The sequence below is a fragment of the Neopelma chrysocephalum genome, unplaced genomic scaffold (genome assembly GCF_003984885.1).
Source record: "Neopelma chrysocephalum unplaced genomic scaffold, ASM398488v2 Primary Assembly neopelma1_22, whole genome shotgun sequence".
In the NCBI taxonomy this organism is placed as follows: Eukaryota; Metazoa; Chordata; class Aves; order Passeriformes; family Pipridae; genus Neopelma; species Neopelma chrysocephalum.
The window spans coordinates 27926957-27942169 of NW_020897689.1; the positions used below are offsets into that span (position 1 = coordinate 27926957).

At 40.9% G+C, this 15213-nt stretch overlaps 1 protein-coding gene across 10 annotated transcripts in view; it reads left to right on the forward strand.

Annotated features, from left to right (window-relative positions):
• The first annotated feature begins 487 nt into the window (after positions 1–487).
• The window catches only part of PTPRM (protein tyrosine phosphatase, receptor type M), a 422377-nt gene continuing 407651 nt past the window's right edge, over positions 488–15213 (forward strand). For 6 of the 10 annotated variants that reach the window (XM_027676355.1, XM_027676375.1, XM_027676384.1 and 3 more), the window contains exon 1: positions 489–921. In XM_027676355.1, coding sequence (XP_027532156.1) covers positions 849–921 — 73 coding nt within the window. In that variant the 5' untranslated portion in view covers positions 489–848. Of the gene's footprint in view, positions 922–15213 lie in introns of all 10 variants that reach the window. The other 4 variants (XM_027676337.1, XM_027676347.1, XM_027676366.1 and 1 more) reach the window with 1 other exon arrangement.

Below are 15213 nucleotides of genomic sequence, written 5' to 3' on the forward strand. Positions count from 1 at the left end.
CCTGTCCCGGTGCCCGGAGCAGCGCCAGAGCGGCGGGACGGGGGCGAGGTCGCTGCCCCGCGGCCGCGCTGCTCGTCCCCTCGGGGCCCCGTCCCGGCGGGGCAAGTACCCACGCCGGTCACAACTCCAGCGCCGGCGGCTCCGGCCGGGGCCGGCCCGCGGCAAAGTTACCGAGACGCCTGGCTGAAATTTTTCTATTTCTTTTTTTTGTTGTTCCCCTTTCTCTTCCCTCTCCTCCCTCCACTATCCGCGAACTTTCGACATCGCCCTGCCCGGCACGGCGCCACCTCTGCATGGAGAGCCGCGCTCGGGGCAGCGGGGCGAGAAGGAGACCCAAGCGCTTCCCCCCTCGGGCGACGGCCGCCCCCAAGCTGCTGTCGGCGGCGGGTTCCGGCCGCCTCGCCCTCTAGCGGGAGAGAGCGGCGGCGCCGGCGGCTGGGCGTGACTTTCCGCGCTCCCTTCAGCCCGCCCGCCCGCCGCGGGGGACCGCGAGTCAGTCAGGGAGCCGAGCTGAACCGGGACTAGCGGCGGCGCCGTCCTAGGAGGCTCCGGGATTAAGGGTGCCCCCCCGGGCACCGGGGGAGGCGAGCGGCGCCCACCGGGGCAGCGGCGCGGCCGGAGGAAGGCAGACGGGCGGGCGGCCCGCGGCCACTTCGCACCCTCTTCCCCTGCCCTTAAGAGCGGACGGAGGGCGAGGAGGGGAAAGCAGCCCGCGAGGCACCAAGTGCGGGAGTCCGGCTGCCCCCTCCTCGCCTGCCCCACGGACGGGAGGGGGACGAGAGGGGCGCCTCCTACTTTGGCAAACACTTTGGCACTTTGCTGGACCCGGAGCAGGAAGGGGTGGAAATATGGGGAAAGTTGGAACTTGCCTGGTTACTTTGGCCGGAGTTTTGCTGGCAGCCGGAGCGCAGACGTTCACAGGTAAGGAGTCGCCTTTCCCCCAGGCAGCCCTCCCGCGGGCCAGGCGGCGAAGGGGCGGGGGGGAGCGCTGCCACTTCTCAGTCGGTGGGCGTTTGGTTTGGTTTTTTGTTTTCTCCTGCCTTTTTTATTTTTTTCCTCCCCGTCCCCCTGACGGGGTTGACACTTCGAAACCGTTGCATACCTGGGGTGCAAAAAGCGTCCGGAGACGGCGGCGGTGCCGGGATGCCGTTCGGCTTGCGCCCCTGCGCCTCGATGGAAGGGCGACAGGCTGGCGGGGCTCGGGCAGCTCCAGGGCAGGGCTGGAGGGACGGGCGGGACTCGGGCTCTCCGGCATTTCTCCGCCGCCGACTTCCCGAAAGTTTCCCTCTGCCCCGGCGCGGGGGGCGGAGGGGCGAGGTGAGCCGCCGTCGGCCCCCGGCGCTCCGTCCGCAGCCCTGGCTGGCGACGGGGGCAGGAGGGCCGGCGGTGCTCCTGGAGGGGCCGGCGGTGCCTGCCCTGCCTGCCCGCTGGTGCCTCCGCGCTGGCCCCCGGCGCTCCCTGCCCTCGGCGCTGCCCGGGGGTGCGGCCGTGAAACGCCGGCAGATCCGGAGGTAGAGCCCTGGCCCCGCGCTTTCTGCAGCCCCCCCCCAGATCGTCACCTGAGAGGGCAGGGCAGAAGCTGCCCTCGCCTAAGCGGTACCGGGATGCACTACCCAGGGAAGAGCACGGCGAAGTGCCCCATCAGCAGCGTTCCTCTCGTTCCCCGAAGCCCCGGACCTGCAGATGGTTATGTTGGTCTCGAGCCCCTTGCCTACATCCCTGTCCTATTTATGTGTTGGAGAAACGCGTAATTGTAGACAAGTATTTGGATTGTGAAATAGTTCTGTGCGCTTCACTGCAAAGAGTAACTTCAGATTTTTTTGGTTTGTTTTGTTCCTAATATGAAGTTAGTGCAACTGAAAAGCACTTTAAATTGAAGACATCTGGTCTTCAGCTCATGTGAAGTGTGCTTTGATCTGGTGGGAAGTAATATTTCTGACTCCTTGTTGCTCAGGCTGCAGAGTAGTTTATATTTTGTACATTACATGTTGTTTCTATGCAGCACTGTAGCTAAACCAAGTTTTATGGCTAGGAATTGGTGGTCTGTTTTAGAACTTTAAAAAAAAATTAAAAATTCTGGATTTTATTTGGTTCCAAGGACCGTTTGTGTACATAGCTGCATTTCCCCTAGTTTCTTGCCAACATTTTTATTGCAGACGAGACAGAAGATCTCTGAGCAGAAAAATGTTTTGTTCCGAGGTGATATATAACAATGATGAAATATTTTCCAAACACTTCTGTTAGGATGAAGCTGTGCTCTGCAGTGAATTATGGAACTGGACGCAGTTATATTAGCCCTATAACTCATTAATGTTAGAAGTCTAGTGTCCAGACTTCAATGGGAGCTCTCGCTTTATTAAGATAAATCCGTAACTCATTGCTAACTTGAGTGAACTGTCTTTCTTCTTGTTTAAAGTCAAGCTGGGGCAGCTCTTCTGTTTCTGGATGTTTAAATGGCTTGTGCATGTGATGTGCTGGTACTATACTAGAGTCAGCACTGAAGTGCTGTTCATGTTGCTGAAGAACAATCCCACGTTAGTGTTTGATTTGTATTCATTTCCTTGACACACACAGTGGAGAGAACTGTGCTGGAAGCCACAGACAATTCACAGATGACTCGTGCATATAGGTTTTTCAAAGGTGCGATTCCAGACCTTCTGAAGTTCTGTATAACAGAGGCTGCAGTTCACGCACTGTAGTGAGGTTGCAAAGGGTGGCATGGGACGCAGAATCTGCCCTGTTTTCTCCCCATGTGTGCATATGTACATGTATGTTAAATATTGAATGTGAAGATTATTGTGAAGATGCACATAGAGAATTCTTTTTTAAAATATTGATTCTTGGCACTCAGAACAAATTTGATGAAATTTCCATTTTTATACTTTACCATATGAAGCATGTGCCTGGGTGTCATTTTGGCTTGGAGGGAAAAAATTGCTGTTTCTTTTGTTAAAACCTTGATGCAGCAGTGTCATAGAAATTAAATGACAGAAAAACCCATCCTTGAGTTGGGTAGTTATCTTTTGTAATAGCTGTCCACTATTGCAGATGGGAGTTATATGACTAACCTATAAAAAGTTTAAAAGCAAACAAAGAAAAAAGACACAAAACCAACTCCACACATGTTCTAAACAAAGAATAGCAGTGTGTGAGTTAGGTAATGTTTGGCATTTATAATTCCATTTTTATTTTTACCCTTTTCTAAACTGACGGATTTGTTTTACAAAGATTAGTTCTAACATTACGTTCAGCTATTGTTTTATTTGAGTTTCTTATTTAGAAAATAATCTTACTGAAAGATCAGATCTTGGCTTTTTAAGGCCTGGGAGATTTCAAGTAATCTTTTGAAAGCAGCTTAACAGTAAATAACAATGAGATTTTCTCTGAGTCCTTAAATAAAGATTTTAAAATTCTGGATTCGTCAGCTGAAGAAGCAAATGATCTCATGAATTTGAATGCAAGAGATGTTACCGAAAACATTGTCTTAAATGGACAATGATGCTTATCCTAAGTTTTTAAAAGTAGCTGGGCTCTTTCTGCAAGATTTGTTCTGCGTTTGGGTTTTTTTACTATTTTTTAGTTTCTTTCTGAGAAACTGTAGCACACCTAATTTATCTGGTTTTTGTTTATAATTTTAGCGTAAATGTTATTAAATGATTCTGTGTGAAGACTGAATGTTAATATTACAAAAGTCTCTTGAAATGTGGTGTTCTGTCATAGAAGATGCCACCTGACTCCACTGTGTTCCTTCTTCCACCTACTTGGTAGATTATTCAGGCTAGGGGAAGCACTTCACTCCTAGAAGGGATTTAGGTCAAACATAGAAATGTGGGAAGTTAGAAAGGACATTGTAAACTTAAATATTTGGCCTTGCATAAAATGAAGGGTCTGAATGGGATGAGTTCTGTCAAATACCAAAATGGGGAGCTGAAGCTGAAGGCCAGGAAATGTGTCATAGAACTCAGACACTGTGTTTATGAAGTCATCATGTTCAGAAATAGATGTAAATTTGCACAGAGCCTGAATTCTGAAATTGGTGCTTCTTGCTTACAACTGAAATCTGACTCAGGGAGGACTATTATTAGTCTGTTATATTCTCTTTTGCCATGAAAAGCATTAAGGTTGTATATTATCTTTTTACAATACTGGTTTAAAAAGTTTTAGTTTTTCTCTGAAGGGATGAGTCTTATTGCAGTGAAAGGGATGGATGGACTGACTAAAAGTGCTTTTGTAATGAACTTTGCACCAAGACTAGTGGCAATTATGAAGAAAGGAACAGGAGGAAGAGTGCTGCACAAAACTTGAAAGTTACTTTTCCTAGTGACTAGTAAAGGTTTTACATAGAGAATAGTAATCCTCAAGCTATTTCATGGATTAAAATTAAAAATACGAAAACTTGCATTCTGAATAGAAATTGTGGCTTAGATTCATCTGTTTCATTTTGGGGTGTAGGCACTCTAAAAAGAAGGATCACATTTTCCAGAAAAGAGATGTAAGGAGAAGTTTGACATGCTGAAGTTGAAACTTACCGAACATCAATGTGATCACAGTGGCTGCAGAGAAGGAAAATGAAAAGAAAGAATACAGGTTAAGTCTTCATAGGTCCTATTGTAGCTGAAATGAAACTCCTGCCAATGTCTAGGAAATAAGAAGTTTCTGGTATAATTAACTGTGTTTAAAGAGATTTCTCATAGTATTAGGTTCTCTGTTTGAAAGCCTTTAAAAGCTATTCTGATCACTTCAGCAGCAAAGATCTCCAAGTGTTGTTATATCTCATTTTAACAAATTCTGCTTTTGTTTGCATCGTTTATTTCACCTGCTTTTCTTTCTTTCCACCCATCCATCAAGTCTGTATGCCTGCACTTCCTAAGGGAAGTAACATATGGTAGTGAAAATGCAGGTTTATTAGTGGCTGACGCAGTTGTCAGCTCATCCAGAAAACTATTCCAGCTAAAGTTATAGCATGGACTTGGCCTCGCTAAACAGTGAGAGCTGTGGGAGAAGATTTTCAAACGAAACTTCCTGCTATTAGAGATTTTTGCTGCTCCTATGACAGCTGTTAGGTGAATAGGTGAATGACTTGATTTCTATTTTACATCTAAGACTATTCATATTAAAAATAGTCCAGCAAATTAATGGAAGCATTTTGAAGAGTCAGCTTCTAAATGTGGTGGGGTTTAACTTTTTACATGAAGTTTCTCTTCCCCTGTAAATTGGGATGTACTTTAGAATGCTTCAGGTAAAAATGAGTCTGGGCTTTGGAAGTGGCACAGTTTGTCGAAAAAGAAACTGTGTGGTGGGTATGTGGGTTGGTTTTCTAAATTTATTTTATTTAGCTGTTTTGAATGTTAGTTATGAACAGCTAAATAAATAATAATAATGTTAGTAATGAAACCTCATCAGAAATTAAAAATAAATCCTACAAAATATTGCAAGAATGTAATAACATGGGGGGAAAAATGCTGTGGTGTTTATTTGGTCTCACGGTTTAGCAGTTGTCAGAATTAATAAGGAAAACAAATCACAGTATTCTGAAACAGTATAACAGCATATAATGTATGAAAAAATAATATATTTAGTGCTCACAGAAGTTGTTAGATTGACAGCTAGAGAGAACAAATCTTCAGGCAAATCACAAAATATGTTAGGATAGGGTGAGCAAGCTCCTGAACGCCATCTCAGTAATGTCATTTGAGTCTGACCTGAAGATGTGTGGAGGTGGTTTGTTTCTCCTGTGCGCTCACTTGTGCACTGAGGTGGTCAGTGAATATGTCAAACAGCCTTGTTGCTGGTGGCCAGGGAAGTTTTACTTGTTGCTGCTGAGACCATCTGTTCAGTTTGCATCGTTGGATTCAGCTGGTGGAAGATAATAGGTGTAGATGTGGTGGAACAAAGTCCAGTGATGGTGTAGGGTCAGGACCTGTGAACTGAACCTGTATTTTACCTGTTGCAACTTTATGCTAAAGGAAGTGCTGTTTTGAGAGGGGTATCTCTTGTTTTTCAAACTCGTTAGTATCACTGTCAAACACTTAATTTGAGGTAGCTAAATCACTAAGTTTTGAAGATGTTTCCCCAGGAAATGACATGTAATTATGAACCTTTCAGCTCACATTTATGACTCTTGTGTAAAGAAGTAGTAGTTCTGAAAATTTTCACAACAGGAACTAACTGTTTGTAAATGTGTGAATGCAGCTGAATTATCTGCTCAATTTGTGGGTGAAAAAATGAGTCTCCTCTTTATTTAATTTGATTTTGCTGATAACTTCCAGTTCTGTATTTCTGATGTATAATGTTATAAATGTGTTAAAGAGGATTTCAAGAAACCAAAACAAATTTTGAGCATATGGTCATATATTTAGGAAAAAAATATAAAAATCTAGCAGTAAATTTTCCTGTGTCACTCTGTTCACCCAGCTGTGTTCAGAGACTGCTGTAGTGTTTTTCAGTTTTGCCTGCTGTGACCTGCTGCTGATCACTAGGTGTAGCTGCGTCTCTAAATCCACTTTTCTAAGCATATAAAGAGGAAGGACTGTAAACTGGGCTTTGTAAGAACGTAGGTGTATTTGGAGCTGGGGAGGTGTGAAAATAGATGATGGATTTTTGTGACCTAGAGAATTTTAATCCATTGGTGGCTTGTTTGCATCAGTTTGATTATAATACAAATGAACTTTTAATTACTGGTAAAAAGGCTGATTTCAGTATTCATCAGAAAGACAAATGAATGCTCTAATATGGCAAAAGTACATAAAATGCAGAAAACGACAAAGATATTGTCAGTACTTTCCTAGTGTTTTAAATGCAAGGGTTATCGCTGCAGAGATCCGATAAGCTTTTTTTAAAGGATCAATTAAGATGGTTAAGATACAACCTTAAGTGTTGTGTGAGCCTTCTCACAACCTATTAAGAACCTTTCTGTTCCATTCCAAATAGTTATCTTCAGCTCTGATGTTGCTGTCAGTGGAATTCTCTTCTACTTTTGGCATGAGGTGTGTTGTTTTTTAAGCCACGTGGCTTCCATTAATGTTATGAGGAGGTACAGAGGGTAGGATCCCACATATGATTTAAAAATGTAGGAAAGACGTTTTTGTGCCCAGATTTCTGAGAGTAAAAATTAAGGTGTATTTATGCCTCTAACACATACTCATGCTCAGTAGCTACAGGGAATAGGAAAGAAGCATCTCAGCCAGAAGGGTTTGACTCAACAGTGACCCTTTGCCGCATAAAATGCGATGGTAGGAGGGGGAAAAAAAGTAATGACCACAGTTGTTCAGACAAAACCGTGGCAGTATTAACAGGAAGGAGTTTTGAAAAAAGGTTAGATTTAGGGTGTTGGGGGGGAAAGATGGGAAGGAAGGTATAACATTTGCTGGAATAATGAAAGAGATGAACCTTACTGGAAGAGATGCTAGAAAAAACCCCCAAAAAACTGAAGTCTAAAATGAAGCTAAATTACATTTGGAAACCAAAAATGCATTTATAATTGTTCACATTTTCTTATTTTTTGTTATCTTAGTTTTAAACACATTTGTTTTTAATAATATATTCAAGGCTCGAATATGCCTTCTGACAACTTTACATAGCAATAGTTGATTATCTTTATACATATGATTAAATGTAATGATGTTAATTACTCTAATTTTTTTCTGTGGAATGGTGTAAACCCAAGACTTTGCTTATGAATGTGTTTGTTTTTCCCCTCCTCACCCCCCACATGTAATCTGCCCTGATTTAGAGAGCAGTAAGTTTTGGTTACAGTAGGGTTTTTTGTGAGGTAGATTAGCTTTTTTATACTTCCCCCCCTTTTTCTTTTTAATCTTCTTCAATGTTAAGCTATTATAAATATCTCTTACAGCATTTTTTTGTTAATCACTAGAAATGTGTTTTTGCTCTGGAATAACTAACAGCTAATTACCTCTTTCATCACTTTAGCTCTTCATCTTCTAGGAGAATGAAATAGAGCATCACATGCCTGTATTAGAGCAGGGTTTTTATTTGACACCCTCCCCCCCCGGTATTTGTTTGGGGTTGGTTGTTTATTGTTTTGTTATTTGGTTTTTTTTTAATGTTTAAGGCACAGTTATTTTGAGGAAGTTTTCAGGAAGATGGTGCTTTATTATCTTGAATCCTATCACATCTTTTATCTATAACTTTAAAATCAAATATTGTTTAAACTCTTTATTTATAAGTAATATAGTGGATAGAATATTTTTGTCTGTGGCCCTTTAATTATGTAGAGCATAAAAGTAGGCTGATTAGGTGAAAGAACTGTTTAGTTGTGCTGATAAGATGCTAACATAAGATTGAGGAGGATACTGCAGGACTTTCTGTGCACTTCCAGGTGGATGGATAGTGGACCAGTAACATAATGCTTAAGGTTTTCTTAATGGGGTTGTTATAGGCAAAAGAATAGGATGGCTATTCACATTTGTTCTTCTGGTGAATATACACTAGACTGGGTAAATAATTTCCATCCATGATACCTGCTCCTATGTACTTGTGTATATGCCTGTAATGTATGCAGTTTGTATGTCTGTGTCTTAAAGTTGATGAATTAATTACCCATTAGCAGACTCTGGCATTTTTCCTGGTGTACTTGCAGCATAGGTAGTAGCAGGGGAGGTACATTTTTCTTTTTCCTTCTTTTCCCTCTATGGTCAAACAATTCCTTATTTTGGGAGCTACTGCTTCATAATTCTGCCATGGCTGATACAGTAATTTGTGATCAAGAAGTGGTCATCTACATCCACTTTTTAAAGTTTTGGTTACCAAGTCTACATAGTTTCTGAATGTAGAGTTTCTCATAGTTTCTGAGAAAAGGGATCCCCAGTTTTGAAAAAAAAAAAATGTTACCAGCTTCTATCTCAAGCAAAGGCTGAGGTTTCCTAAAGGGAAATGATTTTCTCTCAGTGGAACTTTCTGAGCCCGGAGATTTTTCTGCTTCTATACTGGGATGACATAGCCTAAGTGAATCACAGCCCTGGAGCACAGCACAAAGACAAAGATATATATTTTAACTCCTGTTGTAATAGTTGCTTAGTGATCAGAACTCCCACAGAGGTGTGGGAGACCCGGGTTTAAATCTGTGCTCTGGAATTTGACTGTGACATGGATGAGGATCTTTGTGGCCAAACTTTCCTTTCTGTTCATTCTTTGGGGTTTTCGTTTAGTTTGGACCAGTAGGAATTTCTTCCCCTCCCGACCCCCCATAGCTGATAAATCTACTAAATTTCCATTAAAAAAAAAATTAAAAAAAGGAGGATGACAGTTCAGAACCCCCTGAAATAGTTAGAGAAAATCTACAGCTGTCATTTGTCACCACCTGTAACTTCAGTTTTCCCTAGAAACTCAACAAAGTGCTTAAATACTGTCACATGTTTAGGAGATGGAGACAGTTGTGGACATTTCCAGGAACCATAACTCTCAGTGGGGTAGTTCTTATGTTAATGACTGAAAATTGCTATAGCCTTTTTTCCTTTAATGTTACCTTTTCTGAATTCTGCAGAGTAGATGATTATTTTACAAAGCACGGCATTTAACACTTTATTATAAGCACTTTACATAACGCATCACTTAAGCTGTTTTTCTTTTTAACTTCTGCAGAGACAGCTTGATACTGAAGTAATTTCTCAGTTATGTAAGATAAATTGTTGTCCTGGTAGTTATTCTAAGGCACTGTGCCGCTGATGCCCTTTTTACCATTTCTGAGATGTCATCATCTTGATTCAGTGCTAGCTCAGGAGAATAAGCAACTTTCTAAATAGGAAAGAAATCTTTTGGGGTTAGGTCTGTGAGTGTCACAGACCTTTGGTTGAGAAACCAACAAAACCAAAGCACAGTTAAAGTTAATATTTATTTAAAACCTTAGAGGTTGAAAATGCCAAAGGGAAGCCTGTATGTTGCCCAACACTACTACCTCCTGTTTATAGTGACAGCAAAAGCACGTGGATTGAAGATCACATATAAAGTTCATGAGGTGTGTTTTATTTATTTTTACTTCAGGAGTTGTTGTTAGAATTGCCTACATAAATCTAGGCTAGTAAGGGATTTGTGTGAATTAGCCTAGAATTTTCATTTGGGGATTTGGAAAATGCTGGGGTTTGTTTTATTTATGTAGGAGTGTTTGAGACAAGCACACACCCTTTAGAGCAAATATACATTGAAATTGCATAGGGCCCAGGAGCCTGAGACTAGTTGAAATGCACTCTTGACAAATAAAAACCTGGCTTCTGCTGCAGCCGTGCACCAACAGCAGATGTGGATTGGGGTTTTTCAATGAGTCTTGCAGAAGCTTCAGAGCTTGATGTACAATTGCTCTTCAGAAAGTTTGCTAGAATCTGTTACTTCTTTGCATCCTGAATATTGGGCAGTTAAATGTTACCCTTGTTAAAAACTTTACATGGCCACAAAAAGGTGTATGCATAAAAAGCCTTAAAATGTTCATTTAAATTGTAGCCCAGTATCTAGAATAAGATTATCCATGCAGGGAAATAACATGGAAATAACCACCTAAGAATAATATTGCTCAGCTACTTCTATTTTCAGTTGTAGATAAACATGCTGTGGTGCTTGTGGATTGATTGACTGGCAGATCATTGCTGAATGTGGAATTTAGCCTTATCCTTCTGTACCTTCCTCTGTCATATAGTGGACTTGGAGTGTTGAAGAGCAAGTAGTAATTCTGACTAGTAGGAGTGAAGCATATGTTCAGACTGAGAAGTTCAGATAAAGACCATCTGGGCTTTATTTAGCTGAATGGCCAAGGTCACTTCAAGGGGAATGCAGGAATGTAAATAATGCATGCATGGTCTGCTGCATTTGAATTTTTTTCTCTGATATCTACAGAGAAACAGGTACAGCCTTTGGAAGTCTAAATTTTTATTTTGGAAGATCTCTGTAATGACTTGGCGACAAGTGGAAATGGAAAACAGAAGCAGTGGAGTCATTCTGGCTTCAGTCAGAAACTACTTTGGAGGTTCTTGTTACATGCGATGGATGCAGTTTAGACTGCAACATGGAAATTCGTATTTTTAAAGATATAGCTTGCCTATCACTTCCATTGCACCCACTGCAAAAAATGGACTCAGTTTCTTATGTGTAGCCCAAACTCAAAGACTTTGCAATGAAAACTAACTGTGTTTTTGAAGATTCCAATTTCAAAATGAATATAAACTCATGGTTTCATGAATTGGTTCACAATAAATCTCCCCTAGTCAAGTAGTATCTCACAGGCTTGTTTGCTTCAAATCAGTGCACATAGTGGGTGGATCACAGCTTCACAACCACAGTTTGGGAACCATTCACTCTCTGTGAGTGAGAAATCTCACTTTTCCGGAACTCACTCTGTTAAAGTCTTCACAAACTGCAGAGTGTCACGCTAGATTTGCAGCAGTGAAAAATTAATTCCTGCTTGTACGCCAGACTTAGATGATGTGTATTTCTGGACCTTTGGGAGCAGAACTGCAAAAAAATTGGATCTGTGTGCTTCAAACTGGCATTGAGCAAATACGTGACATTCACCAGCAGTCACATTTCTGTTGTTTCAGTGCTTTGACTCTGCCCAGTGGTCTAGCAACAGAAGAAAGAATTAGCCAATTATAGTAATTTGCTAGGGCTGTGTACTGTGGAATTTTGTGCAGAGGAAGAGGGAGGGTTCTTACCTGCTCACAGTTCTAAAATTACATTTTAGTAACATCTATTCCAGAGGAAACATCATACATATTTAACAAAGCTGATAACCACCAGGCCAGCTTAAAAAATATATTCCTTACCTGTCACCTCCTGTGCTATCTCCACCTCCTTTTCTCTGTTGATTTCGGCTGCTCATCACTATGTTCCACAAATAGAATCATAGAATGGTGCAGATTGGAAGAGGCCTTAAAGATCATCTTGTTCCAACTCCCCTGTCATGGACAGGGAGCCTTCTACTAGACCAGGTTGCTCAGAGCCCCATCCAGCCTGGCCTTGAACACTTCCACCTACTCTTTCAGTTTGAATCCATTCCCCCTTGTCCTGTCACTGTCCTTATGAAGAGTCCCTCTCTGGCATCCTTGTAGGCCCCATTCAGATACTGAAAAGCTTCTATGAGGTCTCCATGCAACCTTCTCTTCTCCTCTCCTCAAATCATTTGTGTCTTCCTCTGCCAACTCCATCCTTTGGGCAGCAGTGACTGAGCTTAGGAGAGAGCTGAGCCTGCAGGATGGTAGCTCTGATGTGGATATTCTGTGGATATGGGCCACTGTCTTGGCCTTACAGTTTGGAGACCTATGTGCATGTTTTGAGAAAGCCCCAGACCCTCGAGGGCTGTGGTAAAAGCTTGGGGATACAATTCCTGATTGCTTGAGTATAAGTCATAGCAAGTTAGGGGGTTTTGCCTCTTTTTTTTTTTTTTTTTAATTGAGGCAAATAAAACCAAAATGGTCCCATGCATGGGCTAACACACATGTCAGCAAAGCATGTGCTTATGAGGAAGTACTGGGAACGAGTGAAGTTAAAGTCTTGCTTTGCACTGAATGGATTCACACTGAACACTTGATAGGAACAGCAGGCAGTGCAGGTGGGGAATGAGATACAGCAGCCAGATCTAGATTTCAGACCAGATGGACATTGTTCATAATATTATTTGGGTGTGAATGGTTTTTACTAGAGTGTGAAGTAAACTGATGAAGATTTTGTTTGTTTGTTTGTTTTTCAACCTAAAAAGAACTAGCAATGCTGGCCCTAATTATACAAACACAAGCTCAAAACCTCAAGATGAATACAGTCCATTTTGGGCGTACTGTGAAAGTAATTACAAAAAGCTCCTGTTGACATAATAATTGCAAGTAAATCAGGTGTTAACACAAGTCAGCATGAACACACCAATATTGGCATTTTGTAGAAATGTAGTTACATATATAGTTTTCTGTAAGTTACAGCACTTTTCAGGCACAGCAATTGAAATTTTAGCTCCTTGTAATAAGTAGAGTGGGGGTTTTGCCTTTTTAGCCTACCTCAAAATTCATCTGGAATATTTTTTCTGTGTGAAAAATGTGCCATTAAGTAGCAGGCAAGAGATATCAGTTATTTTCTAAATTTTTTGGGCCCTTTTGTGGGAGAAGATGACGAAGTATCTTTTATTACATGTGTTCATTCTTAATAGATAAAGAATAAATGTTGTATGCAAAGATTTGTATAACAGTTGCTTCTTTATTCAAATATTACAGTTAAATCTTGTAATATAATATCCGTAACTTGAGTTAACCTGTATTTTGTCCATGCTGACATTTTAATTTTGGCCCTTGTTTTTATGTGCACATCTAATTCATGTGCAGTCTATTCTGTACTACCAGTACATATTTTTACCGGCTACAATTATGCTTTAAGATGAGCTCAATGCAAATTATTATCATGGTTCCCATTGATGAAAATTCAATATATGAGAGGGTACTGGCCATGCTCATATCATTCTGTACAATGCAATATACATTCACATTAGAAGAAGCTGAAGTGGTCTATTAAAACATTCAAGTTCTCGCTCTGTATTGAGAGCAGAAGATTCCTTCTTAATCCTCATATGGCTGATGTCTCTGCTGGAGTGTTAATATATAGTCTAATTTGTGAGCTAAATTACTAATTGTATTATGAGCCTAAACCTTATTAAGCCTTTTGTGTAGAATTAGATCACAGAGCTTTGGGAAGCTGAATGCTGGTTGGGTTTTGTCTCTTCTCTTTAATGACAGGAGCAAGTTTTACTGGTGTCTTTTCTTCAATTACATAGCTCTGAGACTGCAGCTGATTTCTTTTGCTGCCTTCTATAGTATCAACAGAATCATAAGTTTGAAAAGCAGGGCGACTTTGAGAGTAGGTCAAGGTTTCCAATCACGGGCCCGGATATCTGAAAGAACTAAGATTCTGTGTTTAGCTGAGGTGAGGCTGTGATTGGCGCTAGAAAAGGATTACCCTGATCTTGTGTACACACACTGTGCAGGTCCAGCTATGTGGGAATTGTTGAAATGGTTCAAAAGCTTTAAAATGGCTCTAGTTATATAACAGGATACTGAATTTAGTAGAGGTGTGTTCCTGTAAGGTGGATGAACTCTTAACTTCAACAAATCACTTGAGTTAGATTTTTATTTCCAAAGGTGCTCACTACCCACCTAGAGATGGAGATACTTCCTTTATTACTCAGCTATGGCATAGATTTCATGAGCACTCCTCAATTTGTTTCTGTCTGCAAATATGTTTTTTTCAGAGGTGGTTTATGTTCCCCATTCTGACTTTGTGCTGGAGTCAACCTGCTAATGTAGCCTGGTTAGGGATGGAGCTAATTGCCTCCAGCAATGGATCAGTAATAAACAAACAACATGGGACTTAATGGATTTTGACATCCCGTGTGATAAATTTTTATGTTAATGTGGAAGGTAACTGTAAACTACTGTGCCTTGATACAGGAATATTGCACCCAGGGCAATTAATTTTCTTGAAGAGTAAATATTTACAGCTACTCCATACATTTTCCCGTGTATACATGAGATAGAGTTGCAATGGCATCGAGTTTTACTCTATACACTTTACTCTGTGCACAATACAACTCGAAGCTGTTGTGAGAAACTAGTCTGTTTTACACCTGAAACTATCAGAGCCCTGTATGTACTTAATGGCTTTGTAAATTAATGCCATTTGAAAAGCATGGATAATAAATGAAAATAATAGGCTGTAAATCTTATATTTTTAAAGAGCTTTTTCTGTTTCTATTTCTGCATCACATTTAGTAATGTACTTTGTGGAGTATATTAATAAAAAAAATTGATGTCTGTCCTAACAGAGAAAAATCAGAGGTTTCTGCGTTGTATTGTTCCATGTATGTTGGTTCTCTCAGCCTACATACTGTGTATTACGTTGTGGCAAGTAGAGCAACCAGAAGTCCTTGCCAAAAGCTAATTGTCTTCAGATGTGTTCTGTAGAAGCCTGAATTTGTTAGGAGTTTCTGTGTAGCTCCCAAATTTATTTGCTTATTGAAGTATTTTGGAGGATGAATAGTTTTTGAGAGAGTTCTTGTATGTTTTACAAAAGAAAAAAAATCTAGCATTTACTTATTCAAATACAGTATATCTTGACACCAAAGCTTAAGAGCACTAGATTCTAAATTTCTGCTGAAGAGGGGATATCAGGCTGAAACTCACAATTGACCTTACCTACCTTTTGGTAGCAAATGCAACTTGTACTGACTTAGAT